The 26,402-nt window shown below is 38.8% G+C and overlaps 4 protein-coding genes across 4 annotated transcripts; 3 read left to right on the top strand and 1 right to left on the bottom strand.

Moving 5' to 3' along the window:
• Positions 1 to 2,922: 2,922 nt before the first annotated feature.
• LOC9314854 (F-box/kelch-repeat protein At1g64840) lies at positions 2,923 to 3,953 on the bottom strand. The gene is made up of 2 exons (XM_002878741.2): positions 3,739 to 3,953; positions 2,923 to 3,630 (listed from the first exon to the last, which is right to left on the bottom strand). The coding sequence occupies exons 1-2, from the start codon at positions 3,946 to 3,948 to the stop codon at positions 3,169 to 3,171; spliced, it is 672 nt and encodes a 223-aa protein (XP_002878787.2). The 5' UTR covers positions 3,949 to 3,953; the 3' UTR covers positions 2,923 to 3,168.
• A 228-nt stretch (positions 3,954 to 4,181) lies between these two features.
• On the top strand, positions 4,182 to 6,056 carry LOC110228831. Its single transcript, XM_021027001.1, has 5 exons — positions 4,182 to 4,535; positions 4,683 to 4,815; positions 4,901 to 5,188; positions 5,268 to 5,486; positions 5,576 to 6,056. The coding sequence occupies exons 1-5, from the start codon at positions 4,417 to 4,419 to the stop codon at positions 5,897 to 5,899; spliced, it is 1,083 nt and encodes a 360-aa protein (XP_020882660.1). The 5' UTR covers positions 4,182 to 4,416; the 3' UTR covers positions 5,900 to 6,056.
• Positions 6,057 to 10,168: 4,112 nt separating this feature from the next.
• LOC9316690 (probable flavonol synthase 5) lies at positions 10,169 to 11,699 on the top strand. Its single transcript, XM_002880577.2, has 3 exons — positions 10,169 to 10,632; positions 10,782 to 11,109; positions 11,199 to 11,699. Exons 1-3 carry the CDS (start codon positions 10,217 to 10,219, stop codon positions 11,427 to 11,429), a joined length of 975 nt encoding a protein of 324 aa, XP_002880623.1. The 5' UTR covers positions 10,169 to 10,216; the 3' UTR covers positions 11,430 to 11,699.
• Positions 11,700 to 14,808: 3,109 nt separating this feature from the next.
• LOC9314853 (S-protein homolog 7) lies at positions 14,809 to 15,275 on the top strand. The gene has a single exon (XM_002880575.2). It carries the CDS (start codon positions 14,862 to 14,864, stop codon positions 15,273 to 15,275), a length of 414 nt encoding a protein of 137 aa, XP_002880621.1. The 5' UTR covers positions 14,809 to 14,861.
• Positions 15,276 to 26,402: the final 11,127 nt, after the last annotated feature.

The raw sequence follows: 26,402 nt of genomic DNA, 5'->3' as shown, positions 1-26,402 counted from the left end.
CCGGCTTGTCTTCTTCCAACACCACTTCGATTACTACATCATTTTTCTTCTGCCCGCTAGGAAATTTTGTTCTTAGTCCCTCTTTTACGGGCTTCGTTAGTTGCTATTGAATCTTCATACGGTGGCTAGCTAGGTAACACGTCCGTGAAGCTTCTTGATCTCCCCGAATTGTTTCCACCCCATTTGATGTTGGAAATTTGATACATTGATGGTATGTAGAGGGGACTGCTTTCATTCGATAAATCCAGGGAGTCCCAAGGATGATGTTGTAAGCTGCGGGTTTATCGAAGACAACGAAGTCCACGATCTTCGATACCTTCTTGGCAAGGACCGGTAGCTTGATTGTTCCGAGAGACATGGCTGACTCGCTTGTGAACGCAACTAACGGAGATGGGGGTCCTACTATGTCCCCTCGGCTGATTCCCATTCTTTCTAGAGTACTTAAAAAGATCAAATCGACCGAACTGCCTGTATCTATAAGGATCCTTGATACTTCGAAGTTAGCCACGTCAAGGGTAATGACTAGAGCATCATCATGCGGCCTTTCGAGGTACCGCGTTTCTTCTTCATTAAATGATATTGATGTACCTTGAAAATCGACTTCCTCGCTTAAGCTTGCTTTGAATAGGATATTTCGTCTATGTTTCTTGATGGAACTTATCGAATCTCCGCAAAACTTGGAACCTCCTAGAATCACATTGATCTTACCCTTCGAACTCCTTGGTTCTTCCTCGTTGGATAACCTTGGTCTTTTGGAATCTTGATCTTTGGAGTTTTCATTCGCTTCGTGGTATTCCTTCACAAAATCTTTTATATTGAATTTGGAAAGATCTCCACTGGCCCAAAGCTCTGCGAGGTGCTTTTTAAGAATGCTGCAATCCTTGGTTAAATGCCCGGTTACTTTATGAATATCGCAATATAGACTTTCATCACGGACCCAAGTGTTTGATCTTCCTTTCCCTTGGAATTGCTTTCCGACGGTACTGTTGAAGGGTTGCGACCCAAATTTCCTTGGTCCTTTGCTCTCCCTAGACTCGAACTTCTTGGTAGGGACAGTGATTGCCGGCTTTTCTTGTTTATTCCTTTTGGCAAAACTTTCTTTTTCGTCCTCTACCTCCATCCAGTTATTCGCGCGGAAGAGTGCATCCTGAATTGTGTCTGGTTTATGAAGTATTAAGTCTTCTTTAAACCTTGAATCATGTCGCAATCCTTTTCGTAGGGCAGATAAAGCTGATTGATGCGAGATTCTTGGGAGCTTTGATAGCACTCCTTTGAATTTGGTGATAAAAACTCAAAGCGACTCATTAGATCCTTGCGATAAGTTCCAAAGATCGGCATCCGAAACGCTTTTATCCATAAGGATGGAGTATTGCTTTAAGAATACGGCTGATAGTTCGTCGAAATTGCTGATCGAACCCGGCTCTAATTGGGTAAACCACATTAGAGCTTGGCCACATAGATTCTCCGAAAAAAGCTTGCAGTAGCCTGCGTCCTCATCAGCTTCATCCAACTCGACTCTTCCAGCAGCGATCAGAAAAGCTGCGAGATAGCTTTTTGGATCCTCCAATCCGCTGTAAGGGTCCAACTTGAGTTTCCGGGAATCTTTGATCCTCAAACTTGCAATTCGCGAGATGAAAGGTGTTCGCCTAGCCTCTTCAATGACTCGATTGATGTCTGGCTCCGAACTTGTAGCTTGATGAAATTTTGATTTCATTTCTTTTAATTCCTGGCTAACCTTCCTCATGGTCTCAAACTGGTCGAGGTTCTCCTGCTCGTATTGAGCTGCAAGTTGTTCTTCATCTCCGAGCTGTGTCTCTTCTTCCAACGTCTGAGCCACGTTATTAGTAGCACCAGGAGTTGTTTGTCCGCTGGTTTCATTTCGTGCAGCGGAACTTGGCGAGTTGAATATCCCTCTTCGGATTCCCACAAGGTTTCCTGCACTTAAAGAGCGAACACGAGTTTGTATAGTATTGACGTTTTGACTAAGAGATACCTGGGATGTTTGCAACGTATCGACGGCTTTTTCCACATCCGAGAACTTTTGTGATATGTCCGACATGGTTTGCTGCATAGCTTTGAGGGTTTCAGCCAATGATGTCTCAACGGTGTCTCCTCCGGACATTGTTGCTTATCTCGGAAGTGTGATAAAGGAAAAATCTGACCACTCAAGAATCCTAATGTCTCCCCACAGGCGGCGCCAAAATGTGGATGTCGGATTCACACACTCAAGTATTCTATTAAGTAGGAAAGATTATTCTTGAGGGGCAAAAAATGAATATGTAAAAAGCTTATGAATTGCTACGAAAATTGCTATATTCTTTCTTTCTCGAGAGGCCGATCCCCTTTTACATGATCATTGGCCTTTTATTTATACATAGAGAAACGACATTAAAATGAGTAATTAAGTACAATTATTCCTTCTTAAATGCGTCCGTTTTGATTCTTCGACTTTAATGCTCAACGTTTGAATTTGAGTTGACTCTGATCTTCTTGGGCCTCGCCTTTTCGGCCCAAGTCTCCTCGAACTGACTTACCCGTGTCTTCTACACCGAACTCGTACCACAGTGCAGTCACTTCGGATTCTCGAAGTGGTGATAACCACTTCGACCGTTCCTTCGGCTCATGGGCTCAACGGGTTTTGCCCTTTATGGGCCATTACCTTGACTACGTGGCAATCTTTGGTTGGTCCCGGACTTCTGGTGCGGGATCCGACACCAACAGACATTATGAAACAAGTCGGTTTCATAAGAAGATTCTAGAGATAATTTTAAGACCTAATCCTAATGTGTTTAAGTCGGTTTAAAGTCTCTATATATAGAGGTACCAAGGTGTGGTAACCCTATGAGTTTTTAGAGAGTTTAGAGATTGTGTAAGCTTAGGGTTTTTGAGTTAGTTTTCCTTGAGCAATAAAGAAAAGTGTTCTTTAGATTACATAGTCTTGTTCTTATATCATAGTGTTTCATTCAATACATCTAACACACCACATGATACCAAGAACACAACAAGACATAGCTTTGAGAGTTCATAAGACAACCATATCCAGAGACAGAGCTGTCTGGTCTTGAGAAGCTCGTGGTTGAAAGTTTAGAAGGAAAAAAAAATTAAAACTGGAATGTATTATCAAAGACCACAAAATCTAATAAAAGCAAAAACAGTATGTCTCAGGTATCAAAAGCTGAGACTTTCAGCTTGGTACTCAAGCCGGAGAGCCACAACCGGAAAGGTGTTGAGGATCCTTACACGAATCTCTCTTGATTTTCTCCAGCAATTAAGGTCGTCTTCAGCCCTTCCTGTCTTTACTCCATATTTGAAGGAGTAAGTTACATTGCATGGCTCAGTGGTGAACAAAATTGAGTTCACACTCACACCACAATCAACAGGAAGCTCCTTAGCCGAGCAGCAAACATTTCCAAAGTGTCTAATAAACAACACACGGTCTCCCAGATTGTTGACCTCAACCCATTTACCAGCCTCCTCATCTAGCCTACTCACTCTACATATAAACCGCTTAAAATTTATTCGACCACATTCAGGAAATGGGTTGAATTTCTCAACCAGGAAAAGCTCATCATTGCCAGATGCAATCAGATAATTGCTTGATCGTAGAGGCTCAGAGGGCATCATGGGAGTCTATTGCATCGTATAAGGATCGAAAATGAAAATGTCCCCGTTTAGAAAGGCTGCATAAAATCTACCTCTAAAAGCGACTAAATCCGAGCATGAAGCATCTGATGTTACCTTAAGCTGCATCCATCTCATTTCAGTGCTTCTTAACACATACAAATTTTTAGTGTAGTTGAGGAGCACAACAAATTCTTCTCCTCGTCCCTCCTTGTTTAGCGGAAGAAACGCCACGCCTCTGTAATATGTTGCCCAATCTTCAGGATCCCAACCCATTATTCTGTATTGATATCCCAGAGGGATAATCTGGCAGCCGGGAATGTTCATCAAGGTTGGTTTCTCTTTCGCGGGCAACCCGCAAACCCGCAATCCGCAACGGGCTTACCCGCTTGAATCCGCGATCCGCAATGGGCCTGTCCGCTAGGCCCGCTAATCTATGGACAAAAAATTTAATGTCCAAGCCCGCCCCGCCATGGGCTACTTGGACGAAACCCGCGGGCTATTGGCCCGCTTGACACCTCTAGCGGCGGCGGTCGTTGGAGTTGAGATATGTTTGATGTCTCTTAGGTATCTTAGTTTGATGTTTTAGGTTGATAGTTTTGATGTGTTAGTGTATTCACACATGATTCTTGTCTTTGATGGTTAGTAGTTGGTCTCTCGTTTGACACATGCATCTGGTCTCTTTATTTTTAAACTCTTGTAGTAATTGCTGAGTCTGAGTTAGATTTATAATCTTAGGTTGATACTTGATTTGATACTTGTTTGATAGTTGATTTTACTTGTTTCATACTAGTAATGACTTGTTTGATACTTGTTATGAATTGTTTGACTTGTTTGATATTTGTTTTGACTTCTTTGCTTGTTTTGATTTGTTTGATACTATTAACTTCTTCACTTGTTTACAAATGCTGCAGGTTCAATCTACTTGTTTCATACTAGTAATGACTTGTTTGATACTTGTTATGAATTGTTTTGACTTGTTTGATATTTGTTTTTACTTGTTTACTTGTTTTGATTTGTTTGATACTATTAACTTCTTCACTTGTTTACAAATGCTGCAGGTTTGAGCGCGATGAAAAATCAAGACTTGTTAGGAAGATTACTAAAATCTTTACTAACAAATTTGATGGTCCTTATTATAGTTGGACTTGTGTGCCTCGTGCGAGACAAGAAAGATACTTCCTCGAGTTTGCGGTAAAGTCTTATGTCCTATAGCCTTCAAATCTGGTTGCATTTTTGTTCTTCCACTAACTCTGGTCTTGATGTCTTTGTGTTGTAGAAAACCCACACCTGGGATCCCTTGATAACAGGGACAGTTCAATGGTGGTTCGAGGAAATCTGTGGACGCCGGATGAAGGACATGGTAAGCAACGCAAGGACGAGTCGTGAAAAACCCGACTGGATCTATGAAGATACCTGGAAAATAATGGTTGCGTATTGGGATACTGAAGAAGCACAGAAGAGGAGTCAGATTTATTCAAAGGCTCGTATGTCTGACCGTAATGGTCTCGGTCCTCACATCCACTTGTCAGGGCCAAAGTCATATCAGCAAATCCAATACGAATTGGTTAGTATATCTGTCTTTTTCTATCACTCTTTTGTTCTATGATTTTGTGCTAATCATTACATATTTTGAAACATCGCAGGAAGAACTATTGGGAAGACCAGTGAGTCTTGGTGAGGTCTTCATTAAGACTCATACAAGGGCTGATGGTTCTTTTGTGGATCGGAAGGCAGAGAAAATAGCTAAGGTTTATGAGAAGAATGTGCAACAGAAGTTGTCTGAGCTGGAGGTATATGATTCGGACGGCGCTTCACGACCTCGAGAGCTAACAACAGATGAATATACAGCCATATTTCTTCACGTTAAGTACAATTTATCACAATCCACATATATTGTTTTTTGACTTTTATAGAGTTCTAATCTACATTCTTTTTCTCTTGTCATTCACAGTCCACTGAGAAGGATTCAAGAGGAACTCTCTATGGAGTTGGCAGCCTCAAGGGAATTCTTAAAAATGGCAAGCGCAAGCAACCCGGAGACTCTGCATCTTTTGTGGCAATCCAAGAGCAACTGAAGGAAGCTCAAAAAAAAATCGAAGAGCAGGCTGCTGAAAATACAAGGCGTGAAAAAGAGCAAAAGGAGAAGCTCGAGCACTTGTCCTTGGTGGAGAAGTACCTCCGACAAACTGATCCAGCCTTTTTGGACTTCATGAAGACTCATTCGGCTGCAGAAACCACAGAGCCTCTCTCAACCGGTCTTCCCCCAACTTCTTGAACTCCTATCTATCAGCTTCTTGTTTAGGTTCCTTTTAAATCTTTCCCCAAGTACATAAACTAAGTTCTTCTCTCAGTTGTTTTAAAGACTTGTTTTTGTTTGGTATGACTCAACTTTGTTTCTTTTAAATGAAGTGAATCTATGTTTTTAGCTTATTTACTTTTCAATTTAGTATTTCAATTTAGCATTTTAGGTCAATGCAAAATAGAAAATCGAACATGCCATTTTTCTTCTAAATACAGTCGCCAAACAGTCGTAAATCAGTTGGAAAATAGTCACTATAATCTTTACGACTACACTACAATATATGCAGATTAGTCGTAACATAGTCGTAACATAGTCGTTAAATTTAACGACTATGTTACGACTACTGTTACGACTGCACCCTATAGTCGTAACGTAGTCGGTAAATAACGACTGAAATTACGACTATAACATTTAGCGACTCTCGATTTACGACTACCGCTTATAGTCGTAACTTAGTCGTAACTTGTCTTTTAACGACTACATTACGACTAATATTGCAGTCGTAAATCAGCTGTTTTCTTGTAGTGAATTAAACTCCAGTTTCCCCCCAAATCAAAAGTTCGAGACCTTTGGTCCCCAAAATTTTGAATTTTGTAGTTTAGCTCTGGTTTACTGTACCGAACCGATGCCAAACCAAAACCTAGTAGAATAAACCGAAATCTATCCTCTCCAAAAATCTATCATCTTCTTTAAAACTCTTTTCCGGATTCGTAGCTTTGCAATATCCGTCGATCAACGTGATGTTAATCTCCTTCAACAATGGCGGAACAATCTTAACTCAATAATCTCATATTATCGAATTTGTTTGGAGATACATATTATCGAATTTGTTTGGAGTCATAACGTCGTTAAAGACAGAGATCGTAGGGTCATTTTTGTAATTCGAACAAGCTTTCTTTAAAGCTACCGCGACGGTGACGAGGAGATCACGTACCGCGACGGCGATGATATCAGAGCAAGAGACTGTGTTGGGACAAGCGAGTTCTAGAGCTGTTTTAGCGCGGATCACGACGTCGAATCCGTCGCCGGGGAGAAAGAGGTTGATTGATGAATCGCGTTCGGCGGTGTTGAAAGTGGTTGAGGAAACGAGGACGGAGGCATCGCAGCCGTTAGGGAAACAGTCGTGGAAGAAGAGGCGGAGAGCTGCGGCGGCTAGAGGTGTCAGACGGGCCAGCCCGCGCCCATCTAGCACGACTCACGACTAGAGAGAATCAATCAAACAAAAGTAAAACATCTAAATAACTTACCATTACAAGTGTGTAGTTCTCAGTTGCTCTTTTTTGACTTGAAATCTGAAGCTTCGACGATCTAAATTTTTTGGATGTGGTCGTAAAAAAGAAACTTGAAGAGATAGAGAATGACTCTTCAGTTTCCTTGTTAAGCAATTGATCGTGAAGTCACTTTGATTAATGATTAGGGTTTTTGAATTGCACAAGAAACTCTAACAGAGACAAAAGGTTTGAAATAGAGGTTTGAAACTCAAACTTTGAAAAAATCTACGAGAAACAAAAGGTTTTAAAAGAGTTGGTTTCTCTTTCGCGGGCAACCCGCAAACCCGCAATCCGCAACGGGCTTACCCGCTTGAATCCGCGATCCGCAATGGGCCTGTCCGCTAGGCCCGCTAATCTATGGACAAAAAATTTAATGTCCAAGCCCGCCCCGCCATGGGCTACTTGGACGAAACCCGCGGGCTATTGGCCCGCTTGACACCTCTAGCGGCGGCGGTCGTTGGAGTTGAGATCTGTTTGTTGGTGATGGTTTCGCGGATAATGTCGAGGAATTTAAGGCAAGATTTGGAGTAGAAATCGACGGTGAGGTGAGATTCGGCGGCGGAGGATAGTGATTGGAAGGTGAAGCAGAGGATGATGATGTTGATGGTGAGATTATTGAGTTGAGATTGTTCCGCCATTGTTGAAGCAGAGGATGATGATGGTGATGGTGAGATTATTGAGTTGAAAATTAATGAAATTTTGAAATTAATTACAAAATTCAATGCTCGATTATGTTTAATTAAGTTTAAGGATTTCAATTCGGTTTAGTAATTCGGTTTATTCTACTGGGTTTTGGTTTGGCATCGGTTCGGTACAGTAAACCAGAGATAAACCACAAAATTCAAAATTTTGGGGACCAAGGTCTCGAACTTTTGATTTGGGGGGAAACTGGAGTTTAACTTCTGATCTGTGTGGACTGCGGTCGAGGTCCGAATTCTGTGTAGTTGTGATACTATATGAAACTTCCTAGGGGGACACAGGTCGTTTACCCTTTTTATTTAGATGTTTTTTTTTACGACTAGATTTATTATTTATTGCAAATTATGAGAACTGTTACATAGACGATTCTACAACGGACAATTCCTTCTGGCCTTTATTAGATCCACGACAGACGACACTTCCTTCTCCATGCTCTTGACGGACACCTTCAATTATCCACGACCTGACGACACTTCTCTCTCTCTGTGTAGAATCCTGGCGAACGGCTATAATTGTACTTCGCTGGAGATCTCATGCACACTTGCATCATTTAATCTGCAAATTTATTAATAAATCGCAATATCTGGGACTCGAACCCGAGACCTCTTGGTGTAGAAACATTAATTAACCCTTGGTCAACCAATGAGCCAAGGGGGCTTCCACCATTTAGATGTTTAATACCCAATATTTTTGGATTGAAATTAAATACTTTATCTAGTTATATTATATATATATATATATATATATATTAAGTTATATGAGATTAAAATTTAATGTTTTAAATAAGTCCGTTAACGGTTGTTAACTTGCGGGTTCGGTTATATCAATAATTTATATACGAGGTATTCTATGACCACAAATAATTAGATGAGGTATTTTCATTCTAAGAAAAAAACAAATGAAGCTTGTAGGGTTTATAAGGTTTCATAACACACATGAACATAATGAATCGAAGTAGCAAAGAAGGATCGATCCATACCCGAAACCTGAAATAAATGTTTACGCTTGAATGATAATGTTGACAGTCGTCACCCGTGTATATTAATTACCACGATGTAAACTGTTTACATCAAAAACAGTAGTGGCGGAGGCAACATTCAAGGAGGGGGTTCAACTGACCCCCATAAAATTTATAAAAAATTTAATTATAGGGTAAGTTTCCTAAGATAATTAGATATTTTGGTTTCAAATATTCATAATGACCCCTATGTCATATGATCAATTTTTGTTTTTGATCCCAAGAATATTTATTTTGTCACTTAACCTTAATGTCATTTCTATTTTTGTATCTCCAAAAATCTATAATATCTTTTATTATTAAAAGATCTATAATACTCATTTACATATCAATTTTTTTCTTTGTTTTAGACATATATCCTGTTTTTTCCCTACATTCTATATTTTTTAAAATATATATTTTCTAAAGGTTATGAATCAAGGAGTTATTTATTAATTAATGTGTGGTTGACAAAAAAAAAAAGGTTATGAATATAAACACAAAAACTAATCAATCTCTACAATATATATTATATATTTTTGACAAAAAAATATTTTAATGATAAAAAGTATTTGATACAACAATATAATTTGAAAGATGAAATATGAAATATTTTAGATCTAAAACTCTATATATATATATTTCAAGAAAATAGATTTTTTAGTTTTATTTTAAGTATAAGTTTTTAAATCTTTTTGAAACCATCTAAATAACAATTTATACTTTAAATATATCATCTAATATTAATATATTAATTTTATAAAAATTAATTAAATATAATTATTATATATATGACCCCTATAAACAAAATTTCTGGCTCCGCCACGTAGAAAAAAACATATACTAAGCTAATAACATATACTAAACAAGCTAAGTAACTTATAGATATTACAGATGTTGATGCCTGAGCGTGAAATGGGGGTTTTTCAAACTTGTATTCAACGATATTATACGTTCGCCAACCACCTCAGCAGTTATACAATTATTACAAATATAATACTTTTCTAAATCCAATTTTGTTTTTATTTACCTACCATCAGTTCATTAATAGAAATATTATATATGTATAAGAAAACCACAAACCTTGAACCAGCCTGAATTATGTGAACCAGACTGTACACAAACTGTTATTCTGACTTCTGCTAAAAACCAATTGTTTGCAAGCAATTTGGTTACGTAAAATATAAATATGGAGCACTGGCCTACCAAGATCGACACAATCACAGAGTTTCTTCTTAAACCTAGCTTGCTAGCTGCCACGTCATCACTAACTTACCCTATTTAAACCCCGTCTAGGCTTCATTTTCCTTTTCATACCTAGCAATGGAAGACGAGAGAGACCACGATACAATTACTTTGTCTCTCCCATCTTTGAGCAAGCAATTGGCGGGCACCACTCTTGGAGGAAGCGCGGACGTTCCCGTCGTTGATCTAAGCGTTTCTGATGAAGACTTCTTGGTGCATGAGGTGGTGAAAGCGAGTGAAGAGTGGGGAATATTTCAGGTGGTTAACCACGGGATTCCGGAGGAGCTGATGCGGCAGCTGCAAGTGGTTGGGAAACAGTTTTTCGACCTCCCCGAGGCGGAGAAGGAAATCGTGGCGAAAGATGGAGACTTCGAAGGATACAAGAGGAAGTATCTAGGAGGTATAAACAACTGGGACCAACATCTGTTTCACAGACTCTCTCCACCCTCAATCATCAATTATAAATATTGGCCTAAGAATCCTCCTCAATACAGGTACGTTTCCTAATAAAATCGTATGAGTTTGTGATTCATGACCAATTAGCAATAAGTGGACTGACTCGTGTTTTACGTTAAATTTCATTTCCTTAACAAAATACCAAATTTAAACGTTAGATTTTTGTCCAAATTTTGGGGTGTATCAGGGAGGTGACTGAGGAGTACACAAAGCATATGAAGAGGCTAACGGAGAAGATTCTTGGTTGGTTATCAGAAGGATTAGGGTTACCGCGTGAGGCATTCACGCAAAGTATAGGTGGTGAAACGGCAGAGTATGTTCTTAGGGTCAATTTCTATCCGCCAACTCAAGACTCGGAATTAGTCATAGGAGCCGCGGCGCACAGTGATATGGGTGCAATCGCACTCATCCTCCCGAATGAGGTTCCTGGACTTCAAGCCTTCAAGGACGAACAATGGTTGGACCTTAACTATATCAACTCTGCCGTGGTTGTTATCATCGGTGATCAACTCATGGTACGTATGGTTGACTCTTTTTTTTTTTTCTTTTACTTGAGATTTGTAAATGTTTTTTTGGTTGATTTATGGATTCAAATTAACTGTAGAGGATGACCAACGGGAGGTTCAAGAACGTGCTTCACAGAGCGAAGACGGATAAGGAAAGATTGAGGATATCTTGGCCTGTTTTTGTGGCGCCTCGGGCTGATATGTCCGTCGGACCTTTGCCGGAGCTTATCGGAGACGAGAATCCTCCTAAATTCGAGACTTTAATATATAATGAGTATATAAACCAGAAGATAAAAGGCTGGGCGCTCGAAGATCTTCCTGTCTACTGAAAACCATCAAAACCCACAAATAAAGAATCCCACAGTATTGTTCAAGTAATCGTATCTTAAGTATTGTTCACGTTTTCGAGTTATGTTTTTATCTAGAGACGTGTGTGTGTTGATTATTGTTCTTTCATCTTTTCAATAACATATCAAATATATAAATTCGGGGGGTGCTAAATGACCTCCTTTCATTTAACGTGGGTCCGCTTGTGTCTCTAGTTTAAATTGTATCACACGAAACGTTTAGAACATTAGAGATAATAAACTTGAAGACTATATTGCTATTTGGATCACTTGGATACTTTTATACTTGCCACACATACTTGCACACATGCTTTTAGGTACTTGACTCACTTCCACAAGCAAAACTAAACTAATAAACCTTACAAAACAACAATCTCTTTTACCACTCTTAGCCACTATACTTGATGATTTATTTCTACTTAGCTAGACTTAAAACATCAAAACACACTCACATTTGGGCCTAATTAAGTTAATGACCCAATGACAAAACCACACAAACTTATTTCCTCTTTTCACGTCGTTGACTCCTCCGACGCGTCTTCTTCATCTTCTTAGGGTTATGCTTTGATCTTCTCAGTGACTTCTGATTCCTCTTTGTTGTTGTTCTTCTTCTCATCTTTGCCTCACACTGATTAATTGTGTCTCTTTATGCAGGATTAATTAAAGTTCAATACCAACAAATCAAAACCGGTACTCTACATGCATTTAAAGAATTCATGAGGAGATTTTAATCTCGATTCTGCTTCACTTGTTTTATCTCCAAATGTTAAAAGTTAAAATTCATGAGTAGTTACAAATGAATATTTGGCTCAGTACTACAGTAAAACCTCTATAAATTAATAACCTCTCTAAATTAATAAATTCTTCCGGTCCCGAGTTGGGACCAGTGTAAAATCGATAAATTAATAAGATAATAATTTTTTAAAAAATCTCATGTAAATATATGGTCCCGTCTATATCATAAATTAATAATTATATTAACTTATCAATATATATACATTATATAAATTTATATATCTTATATATGAATTACTATGATATATATTTAAAATATTATATGTAAAAATTTTGATGAAATATGACTCTATTATTCGAAAAAAGTTTGTGTTGTTTTTAAACTTAATAATTGTTTCTCTACTTGTAATTAGTTTTTAAAAGATATTGTTTATAAAGATAAATTTTATTTATAGATAAAAATTTCTTTAAAAATTACAAAATTAGTAAAATCTCTTTATAAATTAATAATTATTAATTTATCGATAAATTAATACCTCTCTAAATTAATAAAATTTTCTAGTCCCAATATTATTAATTTATAGAGGTTTTATTGTACTTCAATACAGACCTATTAATGGAGGATAATTATGGTTTCCTATTTTTAATTCCACATCGAACTTCCTCTTATGCCAATAATTCACTTCCTCATCTTCCATTATATTACAATCCTATTGTCTACTCTAATTTATGTTTGAGATATGACTTCAATATTTGAGGGAATTTTTTTATGGGATTGTAACTTTGGATTAGTTATTGATGGATCTTGGTTAGATTGTTTAAAAAGTAAGGACATGAATACTTTCTTGCAGATTTGATTTTTCACAATATTCATTTAATTAGATCACAACATTTTGATTATCGGAATCCAGTTTCCAAATTAAAATTTATAGTTTAGAATTTTTCTCCTAAATATTGTTGTCCTTTTTTATTATATCATATTGTTTGGCATGATGTCTTATCCCTAACTTACTTACATGGGTTCTTGAAACAAACTTACAAACATAGCCATCCATCTGAATCACACCATAGGTCTAATGTAATTGTTTCTTTGTTATTTTTTCTAATAGTCTTTTAGGATATCTAATGTAATAGATAAAAGAAGAATGTGGCTCAATAACTATGGTTGATGTCGTCTACTCGTGGCTGCCTTCTAAGACTAGCTTATGTGGTCACTTGGGACATAAAGCATCTAGGTGTTTGGGTCTAGGTTTAGAGAAGACTGTTGTTTCAGCTTGTAAAATGGTACTCCTCCTTTGAATGAGAATAGCATTGTCAATGCTTCAACCATGTCATTAGATACGGCTATTGTTTCTAATGGTGCAGCGATAATGAAAGGGTTTCACCAAACAGTTGTTGACTCATCGGTTAAACCCCATCAAGTTGTTGTAAATCCTAACACCGAGTTTCTCTCCTCTTCAAACTCAAAAGAAGAAGCTGTCTTTGGCTTGAGATCAATAGCAATTACTGATGCAAGTAAGGATGTGTTTGTCGTTCATCAGCTAGTTGAGAAGGACGTCTTGCAAATTTCAGATTCAACTACTGCCATGCTTTCTTCAACCATGAAAGTGATGGCTACTCCCGCAAAAGTCTCCTCAAATATAACTACCTCTGCTTCAGGGGTCAAATCTAGTACTAATACTTCTTTCCACAAAGCTTCTAGTTCAAAATAATTTGCGGTGTTGAATTTAGCATCGGATGTGGTGCTGCCCGAAGATTCAGACATGGTTGATTCTGACAAGTCTGAGGACTCAGATGAGGATCTCATAATGAATCAAAAGTCACCATTTTCAGAAAAACATCTCCACGACAGACCGTTGCAATTGTCGAACAAGGCAATAATTATTGGTCGTGGAGGAAGAGGAAGACGCGGTCTCGAGGAAATCATGGTCGACGAGGTGGGTTTGGCTAAACCCAATTAGTCAAAATTGGTTTCAAAACGTTTCTTTATTTCCCTAGTTTTCATGCTTTGGAATCTTTTGTGTGCTTTGTTATTCTCTTCCGCTTTGTTGAACTGTATGATCACCATTGTACCATCTTGTAACAATTTTATTTATAATAGAACTAAAAAAAAAGTAATAGATAAAATTTTAAACCAAATTTCACCGTAGTAAATTGTAATATTTCATTACAAATAAATTATCTTTGTAAGAGAAAAATAAGTCAAGGAAGTAAAATTACATGTATGAGAAAAATAAGTCAAGGAAGTAAAATAAGTCATGTACTTGACTTAATTTCATTACAAATAAATTATCTTTCGAAATTAAATTACATGTAAGAGAAAAATAAGTCAAGGAAGTAAAATTTTGTGACCAAAGAAAAAAGAAAACTTAGAAGCAAAAACAAAACGAATAGAATTAATATCATTTACTTTCTTTCAGTGTGATGATTGTTGTAACAACTCTTAAATGTGCATTGGATATATCGTTTGGATCTACATATTTAATTAGGTTGTTACCTAATTAAAAGAGTCAAAGATTCAGTTTTTTAATTAAGGTATATATTGGTGTTGTCAACCTAATTCAACCTAGTAAATATGCAAGGATTTTAATTCAAAAATCTAATATATATAAACTTCTTAGGTGAAGTAACTTTTGAAACTTATACAAAAACTTAAAATAATATATACTCTTTGAAACTATGAATAATCTTTTCGTTTTGGTCGTTGTAATTGCTTTGAGTATAGGATTGAACAACGGTAGCAGACTCTTTCCAAAAAACCAATTATATTTTAGAAACTCTTTAAGCAGGAATGATGATGTTCTTACGGTTCATTGCAAATCTGATGACGACGATCTCGGTATTCACTCAGTGCAACGTTCATACGAATATGGTTTTAAGTTTGGGGATAGCCTTCTCCATTTGACTGCGTTTGTCTGTACACTAGAGCATGGGGTCAGTTCTAAATATTCTGTAACGTTTACTGCATATATAGCGAATCCTTTTTTTATAAGTACCGGTGTCATTAAACTTTGGGTTGCTTTTGATGATGGGATCTACCTCACAGATGAAGATCATGATTTAGTGAAAATTTATAGTTGGCCTAAAATTTAGTTTTCATTAAGCTATACTATGTTTAGTCTTGATGTCCATAGATTTCAAGATATAAATTATAAGAGAATAATACTTAATATATTGGATCTTCGAAATTATATGCAAAAGCCTGAAACATATTTCCTAGTAATCTATTTGATCTAACAAATCCCAGTTCACAATACATCATATAAGCAATACAATTGTTCGATTATACCTTGAATTGCCTTAGTGAGATTCTATAATTAAGATGAATTCTATGCGTTTTTATCAATTAATAATCTAAATGCATCAACGATCAATCGCGGAAGTATTTTAGATGTCGAACCACAAGGAATAAAGATTGCAACACTAAAGATGCGAGATTCAAACTAATCTAGAGGAAATGATTTTTATGTTTTTGTTTTGATGAAAAGATAAGAAAGCAAGAAGTAAAATAAAGAAAAGCATTGGACCATGGGTTTAACTATCATGAGAATGGACTAACAATCAAACAATGATGCAAGAGGTTGAATTAAGCACCATCCTAGAACATGAAACTCAAAAATATGACTAATCCACTTCCATGGTACTAATCACTTCACTAATCATCTAATCATCAACAACTTCCGTTCGCAATCAAATGATCATTGAGCATTAATAACAAGTTCAATTGGTTCACTAAACACTCTAATCATCAACTCCCGTTGGCTAGATATGTAAAGCTCATAAAGGTTTAGTTCAAGCATTTTCACAAACACCTTCCAGGCATGAATTGCTTAAGGTCTATGATATGTCTATATTTTACTTGTTTTGAGCATCCATTTAGCATCACTTTATCATCATTTCGTCATTGTTTCATACCATTCTTCATCATTTGTCATCACTTTGCATGATTAGGGTAGTTTTGCATGCATGTTGCATATTTGAGTTGTTTCAGGTGCTTCGGGGCTATTGGTGTTCAGAAAGAGGAAAAACATAGCTGAAAGTCACATTTGGACCATTCTGCTCGATCACCAGTAGCAGAGAGGGAAGCAGTCAGCTCAGCAGACCATCAGGAGTGTTCTGCTCGATCACAGGGCAGTCCATCCTGCCAGTTCACAGTTCTGCTCGACCACAGGGCAGTCCATCCTGCCAATTCACAGTTCTGCTCAATCACAGGGCAGTCCATCCTGCCAGTTCACAGTTCTACTCGATCACAGAGGAAGAGGAGCAGTCCATCCTGACAGTCTACCCACATACTCGATCGCAGGGTTGAAGAAGCAGTCCAGAGCGTGCCACCAACCAATCTACTCGATCACCACCTCCCCGCAGCCACTTGATCACAAGCTTCACAGTCTTCTCAGATCCCAACTCAACCAGACATTGAGCATAAGGAAGAGAAGAGGATGAAGCAGAACTCGAGCACATACTCGACCCAAATGCTCGATCACGACATGCCCAGAGCAAGAAATCGCAAAGGCGCCAACTTTATTCAACCTCTCTACTCGATCACAAGGGTCGAGTATCTCCGTAAACCGCCTTAATACTTTGTCGTCTTGTGATTTAGGGTTTCCTAGTATTTGCTATAAAGAGGTTGTTTCTCATAATTTTGAGAGGAAGTTTTATTCTGTCTAAGTCTTTTTCTGCAAAACAATTAGTGCTTTCTTCATATTTATAATCCAGATTTCTCTTAATCTATTGAGTATTTGCTTTTGATTTCTTCTACAAAGTTGTTCATCTTGTTGAGATCTTGCTAGTATGAAGTTTTTATGCATTTCTGGGTTTATGTTCATGTTCATGAGTTTTGAGTAGTGATTAGGATTCTTGAGGATGGGTTAGAGTAGTTTAGAATCCTTGATCTGCTAGGTGGTTGAGTTTGATTGGTAGATCCCTTCTGGATTAGTTGTTCTTAATGCTGATTGCTTTCTGATCAACTGGAATCTGAGCCCAGACATTTCCGCACCCAAAAGGTGTTCGATGAAATGTCTGAACCACTAATTCCAGAGATTCGTGGCTCTGTACCAAGGTATTGGTTACAGGGAGCGTTTTGGCTTAGACTTGTTGTTTCGTAATGCCTGTTAGGTTAGCTCTCGTCAATGGTGATTGAGTCTGGGACTAGCTTTGCTTGAGGATCTCTGTTGCGGTAGCACTTTGATTTGGCTATTGAACTTGTTGTCTAGGGATAGTTTGTTGAGCATGTTAACCACCTGTTAGATTAAGAAGACTTCACTACTCGATCACCCCATCCTCGGGAATTTCTCTTCCATTTGATTTCTTTGTTTACATCGCTATTAATTGCTTGATCTGGTTACTTGTTGCTCAGTTTTATCATTTCTACCCTGTTTCATTTGAAGTACTCGACCACACCCAGTAGTTTGGTAACAAACTGTGCAGTCGAGTACCCTGTTTACAGTTTCTGTTAAATTACTCGACCTGATACTCGACCACATCCAGTGCTTGGGGTCAAGCTGTGTGATCGAGTATATTGCCTGTTATAGTTAGAATTTATGTTATCTGCATGATCGCTAGAGCTGTTAACAACACCAAAACCTGCTATTGCTTGGCTTGACTCTGTGATATCTGATTGCATCTTGATTGCTAGCATCACACCCATTTGGATTGACACCTTAAATACTACAATGACATGATAGTACTTTAAGGATAATTGATCTTAGCTAAAATCCTACTATCAATTTGTTATGTGCTCGAGTTCTGCTTCATCCTCTTCTCTTCCTTATGCTCAATGTCTGGTTGAGTTGGGATCTGAGAAGACTGTGAAGCTTGTGATCAAGTGGCTGCGGGGAGGTGGTGATCGAGTAGATTGGTTGGTGGCACGCTCTGGACTGCTTCTTCAACCCTGCGATCGAGTATGTGGGTAGACTGTCAGGATGGACTGCTCCTCTTCCTCTGTGATCGAGTAGAACTGTGAACTGGCAGGATGGACTGCCCTGTGATTGAGCAGAACTGTGAATTGGCAGGATGGACTGCCCTGTGATCGAGCAGAACTGTGAACTGGCAGGATGGACTGCCCTGTGATCGAGCAGAACACTCCTGATGGTCTGCTGAGCTGACTGCTTCCCTCTCTGCTACTGGTGATCGAGCAGAATGGTCCAAATGTGACTTTCAGCTATGTTTTTCCTCTTTCTGAACACCAATAGCCCCGAAGCACCTGAAACAACTCAAATATGCAACATGCATGCAAAACTACCCTAATCATGCAAAGTGATGACAAATGATGAAGAATGGTATGAAACAATGACGAAATGATGATAAAGTGATGCTAAATGGATGCTCAAAACAAGTAAAATATAGACATATCAACTCCCCCAAACTTAGTCTTTGCTTGCCCTCAAGCAAACAATTAAGAACAAGCTGGAGGAGAGGTTTGAAAGCGGGGACTCAGAACCAAAGCATGCAGACAAAGCAAATGAACTCAATGTCCAAGTTAGTAATTGTGGAATGCTTAGAGACCAAACTCTACTTAAAAACTTTAGCCATATTCATCACAAGACAACCTAACATTTGTTCCAATCTACACACACCTTCAGATCATCAATTCCCTTTAACATTGATTAAGCTCAAACCATGAATTAAGCAAAACATTGTTGAAGAACTCATTTGGTTTAAAGGACAAGGCTGAGAAACAAAGATGGTTCCTCTGTAAATGGTTTCAGACTTTTTCACAGTAGCAGGGAACTCTCATGAATGGACAGAGCTTTAGTAGAATGCTAAAGGTTAGAACCAACCTACGCATACAAGAACAGACCCCATCTACCCAAATAACCATAAGTATATCAAACTCCATAGATGGTCCTATCTCTAAACCCCATAAATGATCCTAATTCTACCCTTTTGCACTCAAGGCATGCTTCAATAATCTCTTGGATCAACCCATTCTTTGTTTTTGGTTTTTGTTCTAAGGAGAGGTTTTCTTTTAGACTTTCTAGCGGATTGGGACTTTCTTTAACAACTAAGGCTCTTCTTCTCATCTCATGACTTAAGACAACTTTAGGCTTTTACCTTTCTTTTTACTTTGCATAGAGCCTAACTTCTTTTATTTTCATGCTTCCCAATTCCTTTACTAGACTAACATGATATTCTTTTCTGTTTCACTTCCATCTCCTAAGAACAATAACACTTGTCTTTCTTTCTCATTTTTATTCTAAACACATTCCCAAACCCAAAGTAAAACTCCCACCTAGTCCTATCTAGCCCAAAAAGCGTGGACTAGAACTACATGGGATACCATTCTTGTCGGTTTATACCTAACACTTTCTACCAAGCTCAATCCGGAAATAGGCCTCACACACACAAATTTATTCAGGGCTTGAAAGAAAGGTTAGGTTCAGGGTGGGGGAAACTGTTCCAATGATGGGAATCAGCTACTTGGATTAGCAAGAGTGGTAGAAGGTGAAAGAAAATCCAAGTATGTGTATTGGTAGCCACAAGTTCAACAACAATGCAAAGATATGATAATTATAAGTCAAGTTCAGGTTCTAATAGATAGGGAAAAGAATCACATCAAGCATGCTTCAATTAAAACAAGAGAGTCAAGTTGTGAATTCCAAATATGGTGCTGTCTTACTTCAAGTTCTATCACAAGCATTAAACAACTAACAACGAGGGCATTGAATTCATTCAGTAAATGAGCAAGCTTACAAGGTTATCTCATCATCATCCCCTATGCATATGCATGATGCAACAATCCTAAGTGAAAGCATACTAAAACAATCCTAAAATGACAATGCAAACTACATGAACACTCTCTTTTTGTGAAACCATTTTCAGAAATTTTTCAAATTTTTAGTGTTTTTTTTAATGACAAAGATGAATGCAGACAATATGTACAATGCAAGAAAAATTTGAAAACAAGAACAACGCAAACTCATCAAATACTTCCTGAGCCCTCCCCCAAACTTAAATTACACAGTCCTCTGTGTAACAAACATTTGGAAGAGAGTACTCAGGACAAATAAATAAAGAAAGAAGACATGAGATGGTATAAACAATGGGGAAGTGGAGTTGTTACCTCAACTGAAGAAGGAGTTGATGTGCTCATCAAGGCCTGCTTGTGTGTACTGCCAGGCCATTGAGGAGTCTTACGGTTGTGCTTCTGCTCCTTCTCCTTCTTGATACTCGACCATGTCATCTCATTACCATATGGCTTCTGTTGGTCAAGTATGATCTTGATTTTGAAAAATTTGGATCAAAAATCACATCATACTCGACTGCAACTCTTCATCGGCATGTGGCCTCGCGTGATAGAGTGACATGTTGAAACTTCAAAAATCTTGAAACTGAGACCCATTTCATACTCGATTGCACTGTACCACTGTCACCTATATGCTTCATCGAGTATAACCTCCAAAATTCAAAAATCAAGACCACTTCACTTTGCACTTGATACTCATTTCCTGAAAACCAAAACACTACCAAACGCATTAAAAATAACAAGGAAATAAAAATATGTACATGGATAGACATGGGACTTCCTCCCAAGTGAGCTTGTTTTAAGTCTCTAAGCTTGACTCCTCACACTCATTAGGCTTAGGGTGGTTTGCAGAGAGGAAATGAGGTCTCCTCTTCTCCTTGAGTGGAGTGATCATCATACTCAGCAAGCTTTTTTGACGGGTTTGCGATTGGATACTCAGTGGTCCTTTTCTCGAAGTAAGTTTCTTTTTGATCAGGAGGATAGTCTTCTTCTCTAGACAAGTCCAATGTGAATTCACATCCCTCTTTGCTAAGCTGAGTAGTTGCTCCATCATTTGGGACGTCTATGATGTTGAGTGGCACTTGGTTGGCTTTTCCATGGAGCTCTTTGATTTGATCCTTCAGCTCTTTCACAATGTCTGCTAACTCCCTTATGGCTTTGTCCTGCCATTTGGACCTCTCCTTGAGTTCCAACCAATCATTTGATGCTAGAGTGCTTACTTTAAGCTGTTGCTCGAGCTGTTCAGTCGAGCATGAGCTCTCAGGGCCAGTTGGAGGCTTCTTCGAGTTGTTGGTGGAATCAGTTGGTCGAGCATGTGTTGAACTTACTTCATTAGCTCTCATAACCTTTGTTTCAGACCCCATCAATCCCTTGTGTAAGTCTAAGGACTTCTCAGAACTCAAAGTCTCACTAGGGAGATACCCAGCTTTACCACTCTTGGTCAAAACAGTTTTTAAGTAATCTTCTTCAGCAAGTTCCTCTAGCAGTTCATCAGCTAGCCGATCCATTTCCTCAACTAAGAAGGTTTGTCCTTCTATTGTCGGCTTTTGCATATCATCATTGATGTCAAACTTCATTTTTAAATCCTTCCCCATATTAAGATCAATCTTCCCTTGCTTAACATCTATGATTGCTCCAGCTGTAGCCAAGAAGGGCCTTCCTAAGATCAAGGGATCTTTTGGTTCTTCATCCATGTCCAACACTACGAAGTCTGTATGCACCTCCAGATTTCCAATCTTGATAGGCAAATCTTCTAATAACCCATGAGGTAGTCTAACAGACCTATCAGCCAAGATCAAGGAGATGTTGCAGTATTTATACTTGTTAAAACCCAACCTCTTAGCTACTGAGAGTGGCATGAGACTTACTGATGCTCCTAGGTCACAAAGGCATTTATTGAAAGTCAATGGACCTAGGGAGCATGGTAGAGTAAATGAACCAGGGTCTCCTAGCTTTTCTGGGACAACCTTCTTCTGTATGATGGCACTGCACTCATGGCTCACAACTGTTGTTCTCTGAACCTCTTGAATTCTCTCCCTGATCAATTCTTTCAGAAACTTGTGGGAATCCGTAATAAGCGCAAGAGCATCAACAAGAGGTATCCTGGCTTCAACGTTTTTAATGTTCTCTGCAAACATAGCTCTGTACTTATCTGCCAACGTTTTCTTTTGTCTACCAGGAAATGGAAGTGGGGGCTTGTAAGGAGGAGGAACAAAAACCTTCTCCTTGTTCTTAGCAGCAACTGGTTTTTCAGCAGGTATAGCCGCTACTCGAGTTGTTGATCGAGTATGTCCATCGAGTACTTCAGCTGGTTTGTCAACTTGATCTTCATTGAGACTGAAATCCTGCCCATCTTGGTCTGCACTGTCCTCAGTGACTGGCTTGGGTCCCTCTCGGGTGGATAACTCTCTTCCACTCCTTAGGGTGATAGCATGAACATTAGCATACTCCTTTGGATTCTGAATTGCTTTCCCTGCGAGTTGCCCTGGAGGTTTCAGAGCAGAAGTGGATGCAGATTGTCCCTCTAAGTATCGGACCTTGGAGCTCAATGCTTCCACTTTTACATTCAGGTCATTGTAGCTACAATCCAACTTATGGTGTAATTCAGATATCTTCTTAGCAATCTCCATGGAGCCAGAGGCTTGTCCTTGGAGAAGCTGTTGTAGCATTTGCTTCATGTCAGAATCAGGAACAACAGGACCTTGGTGTTGCTGAGGTGCATACCCAGGTGGTGGTTGCTGCTGGTAGTTCCCCTGAAATTGTTGCTTGGGAGCAAAACCTTGGTTGTAGGGAACAAAAGGTTTATTCTGACCCTGCTGTTGTTGTGGAGGATACACTTGATCCTGTGGATTAGCAACGTTGGTGCTGCGGTAAGAAAGGTTGGGGTTGTTAGTCTTGAAGTTGTTATAACCTTTGTAGCCACCTTGATTGTTGATGTAGCTGACCTCTTCATATTGGTTCCCCTCCCCATCTTGGACTTGATACTGGTCGTCATCAACTAGAAAGTGCACATGCTTCTGCTGGCCAAGGAGAATCCTATCCAGTTTCTCATTAAGAGCTTTCATCTCTTTCATGTGTTTATTATCCGAGTCAGCTGTTCCTCTGATGGTCCTGTCGCAGTCCTCGTTGTAATTTCCATCTGACTGAGCTAAGTTCTCAACTAATTCCCAGCCTTCAGCAACATCCTTGTTCTGGAAATTCCCATTGCTCGCAGTATCAAGGAGCATTCTGATCCGTGGAAGAGCACCTCTGTAGAGTGTGCTGAGCAGTGAGGCTTTACTGAAGCCATGATGAGGACATTGGTTGGTGTAACTTTTGAAGCGCTCCCAGGCTTCACAGAAGCTTTCTCCATTCTTTTGGCCAAAACCAGAGATCTCATTCCTGAGCCGTGCAGTCCTTGCGTTGGAGAAGAATTTTGTAAGAAAGGCCTTCTTGCAGTCATCCCAGGATGTGATGGATCCAGGTGGAAGATTTTTTTCCCAGATGTGTGCTTTGTCACCCAAGGAGAATGGGAACAACCGGAGCTTGAATCCATCTTCACTGACTCCATTGATTTTTGTTAGGCTGCAGAGCCTATCAAATTCGTCTAAGTGGTCGAGTGGGTCTTCCATAGGCAGACCATGGAACTTGTTTCCCTGAATCATCGAGATGAGACCACTTTTAATCTCGAAGTTGTTGTTTTGGACAGCAGGAGGCACAATCCCTTGCCTCTGATGGTGGTTTCTTGGTGCATCTCCAGCACCAATGTTTGCAGGCAGATTGTTGACATCTTGTTCATCAGCCATTCTGAAAGGATGGTTGTGTTCAAGGTCTGTAGTGTCTCTCCTTTCCCTTAGTTCTCTGTCAATACGGTCAATGTTATCGTTGAAAAGGAGGTTCTGGTTGCCTTTTGATCGAGTTTGCATACAGCAGGGTTGTACCTGGATCAAAAAGACAACAAGAAAAACAAAAAGTTAGTAACCTAAGTGAAAATTGAAATAGAACTTGATCTAAGCAAGTCTGAAATCTCAAATGTAACAAACAAACACCCAAATGGCAACGGCGCCAAATTGATAGTAGGATTTTAGCTAAGATCAATTATCCTTAAAGTACTATCATGTCATTGTAGTATTTAAGGTGTCAATCCAAATGGGTGTGATGCTAGCAATCAAGATGCAATCAGATATCACAGAGTCAAGCCAAGCAATAGCAGGTTTTGGTGTTGTTAACAGCTCTAGCGATCATGCAGATAACATAAATTCTAACTATAACAGGCAATATACTCGATCACACAGCTTGACCCCAAGCACTGGATGTGGTCGAGTATCAGGTCGAGTAATTTAACAGAAACTGTAAACAGGGTACTCGACTGCACAGTTTGTTACCAAACTACTGGGTGTGGTCGAGTACTTCAAATGAAACAGGGTAGAAATGATAAAACTGAGCAACAAGTAACCAGATCAAGCAATTAATAGCGATGTAAACAAAGAAATCAAATGGAAGAGAAATTCCCGAGGATGGGGTGATCGAGTAGTGAAGTCTTCTTAATCTAACAGGTGGTTAACATGCTCAACAAACTATCCCTAGACAACAAGTTCAATAGCCAAATCAAAGTGCTACCGCAACAGAGATCCTCAAGCAAAGCTAGTCCCAGACTCAATCACCATTGACGAGAGCTAACCTAACAGGCATTACGCAAACAACAAGGCTAAGCCAAAACGCTCCCTGTAACCAACACCTTGGTACAGAGCCACGAATCTCTGGAATTAGTGGTCCAGACATTTCATCAAACACCTTTTGGGTGCGGAAATGTCTGGGCTCACATTCCAGTTGATCAGAAAGCAATCAGCGTTCACAACGACAAATCCAGAAGGGATCTACCAAGCAAACTCTGCCTCCTCATGGACATAAGGAGACTTCACTACTCGATCACCCCATCCTCGGGAATTTCTCTTCCAATTGATTTCTTTGTTTACATCGCTTTTGATTGCTTGATCTTGTCACTTGGTTCTTAATTTTCGTTTTTGGCTTAATTCACTTGAAGTACTCGACCACACACAGTGGTTTGGAAACGAACTGTGTGGTAGAGTAGTTTTATTGCAGTTTCCATTTGGTACTCGACCTCTTACTCGACCACATCCAGTGTCTGGCAAACGGACTGTGTGGTAGGGTAGTTTTATTGCAGTTTCTGCTGTTACTCGACCTGATACTCGACCACACCCAGTGCTTGCCATCAGGCTGTGTTGGTCGAGTATATTAGCTATTTCTGTTATAATTTCTGTTTTTGCATGATCACTTAGGATTGTTAACAACATCAAAACCTGTTATTGCTTGGCTTGACTCTGTAAAATCTGATTGCGTCTTGATTGCTAGCATCACACCCATTTGGATTGACACCTTAAATACTACAATGACATGATAGTGATTTAAGGATAATTGATCTTAGTTAAAACCTTACTATCAGTCTAGATTTTGAGTGATCAAGTCAAAACTAGCATTAAGAGCAACCTAGATGAAGGATCTAACAATAAGCAACCTAAATCATCATCATCTAACCATCAAATTATCCTAATCTAGCATAACCCATGATCCAACAAAAAGACTAACTACTAAACATGGTGAAAGATAAAAAGGAAATGCATAAACATAAAGATACAAGATAAAGATGAAGAATCCTTCACTAAAGTGGCATGAATTGTTGAAGATCAATCCAAAATATCAAGAAGAGAGTTTGGATCTAAATCCAACTCTAGAGAAGAAAACTTAGGTTACAAAATGTCTAAAAATTGCTTAAATACAAAATAGAATCGAACCGGGTTGACACGAGATAAACCGGGTCAAACCCAAAAATTTGCAAAGGCTTCTATAGATGCATCGGTCGATTGCTCCCTCGATTGCTTCTCGTCTGCGGCCTGTTATCGTCCCAATCGACCATTAAATCGACCAACAGGTCGATTGAAATGTTCAGTGGCTCCTCCTTTGTTCTTTTCCGCGCCAGAGTGATATATCTCCATTAAAACCACCATAATTCTTGCATCGAAGCTCTGATTCGCTTGAAATCACCTCCGTTAGAAAGGTAACTCAATTTCCTATAACTTGTATGAAGAGCTCTGAAGCTAAATCGCAATGAAAGACTTCCATCTGAGTCGATCTTTGAGGGACTTTGGACTGGTTCTGAATCATCAATTCTCTTCTTTGCATCCAAATGTGTGTCGTCCATTATTTTAACCTGAAATTGCTCAAAAGACACACAAAACACAACAAAAGACAAACAAAGACACTATAGGACTTCTAAAATGGAAGAAGACTCACTTGGACACTAAATGCAACAAAACACAATGAAAATACTAATGAAACACAATAAATGGATCTTAACAACCATGATAAAGCGGTAAATATAGAGTATATCAATTCCCCCGGACTTGCCTTTTGCTTGTCCTCAAGCAAACAATCAAAAGAAAGGCCAAGAGAAGAGGTTTGAAGGTGGGTACTAATTT

Source organism: Arabidopsis lyrata, assembly GCF_000004255.2.
Source record: "Arabidopsis lyrata subsp. lyrata unplaced genomic scaffold ARALYscaffold_4, whole genome shotgun sequence".
NCBI classification, from domain to species: domain Eukaryota; kingdom Viridiplantae; phylum Streptophyta; class Magnoliopsida; order Brassicales; family Brassicaceae; genus Arabidopsis; species Arabidopsis lyrata.
Note: the sequence above shows the minus strand (reverse complement) of the source record. Positions and strands in the feature narration are given on the sequence as shown.

Bases quoted from the DNA above. Each gene is read 5' to 3' on its own strand.
- LOC9314853 (XM_002880575.2), top strand. From the start codon at position 14,862: ATGAATAATCTTTTCGTTTTGGTCGTTGTAATTGCTTTGAGTATAGGA.
- LOC9316690 (XM_002880577.2), top strand. From the start codon at position 10,217: ATGGAAGACGAGAGAGACCACGATACAATTACTTTGTCTCTCCCATCT. The intron at 10,633-10,781 runs GTACGTTTCCTA...GGGGTGTATCAG, and splicing joins AAGAATCCTCCTCAATACAG to GGAGGTGACTGAGGAGTACA. The intron at 11,110-11,198 runs GTACGTATGGTT...AATTAACTGTAG, and splicing joins TCATCGGTGATCAACTCATG to AGGATGACCAACGGGAGGTT.
- LOC9314854 (XM_002878741.2), bottom strand. From the start codon at position 3,948: ATGAACATTCCCGGCTGCCAGATTATCCCTCTGGGATATCAATACAGA. The intron at 3,631-3,738 runs GTAACATCAGAT...ACGATGCAATAG, and splicing joins TGAGATGGATGCAGCTTAAG to ACTCCCATGATGCCCTCTGA.
- LOC110228831 (XM_021027001.1), top strand. From the start codon at position 4,417: ATGACTTGTTTGATACTTGTTATGAATTGTTTGACTTGTTTGATATTT. The intron at 4,816-4,900 runs GTAAAGTCTTAT...TTTGTGTTGTAG, and splicing joins GATACTTCCTCGAGTTTGCG to AAAACCCACACCTGGGATCC. The intron at 5,487-5,575 runs GTTAAGTACAAT...TGTCATTCACAG, and splicing joins ATACAGCCATATTTCTTCAC to TCCACTGAGAAGGATTCAAG.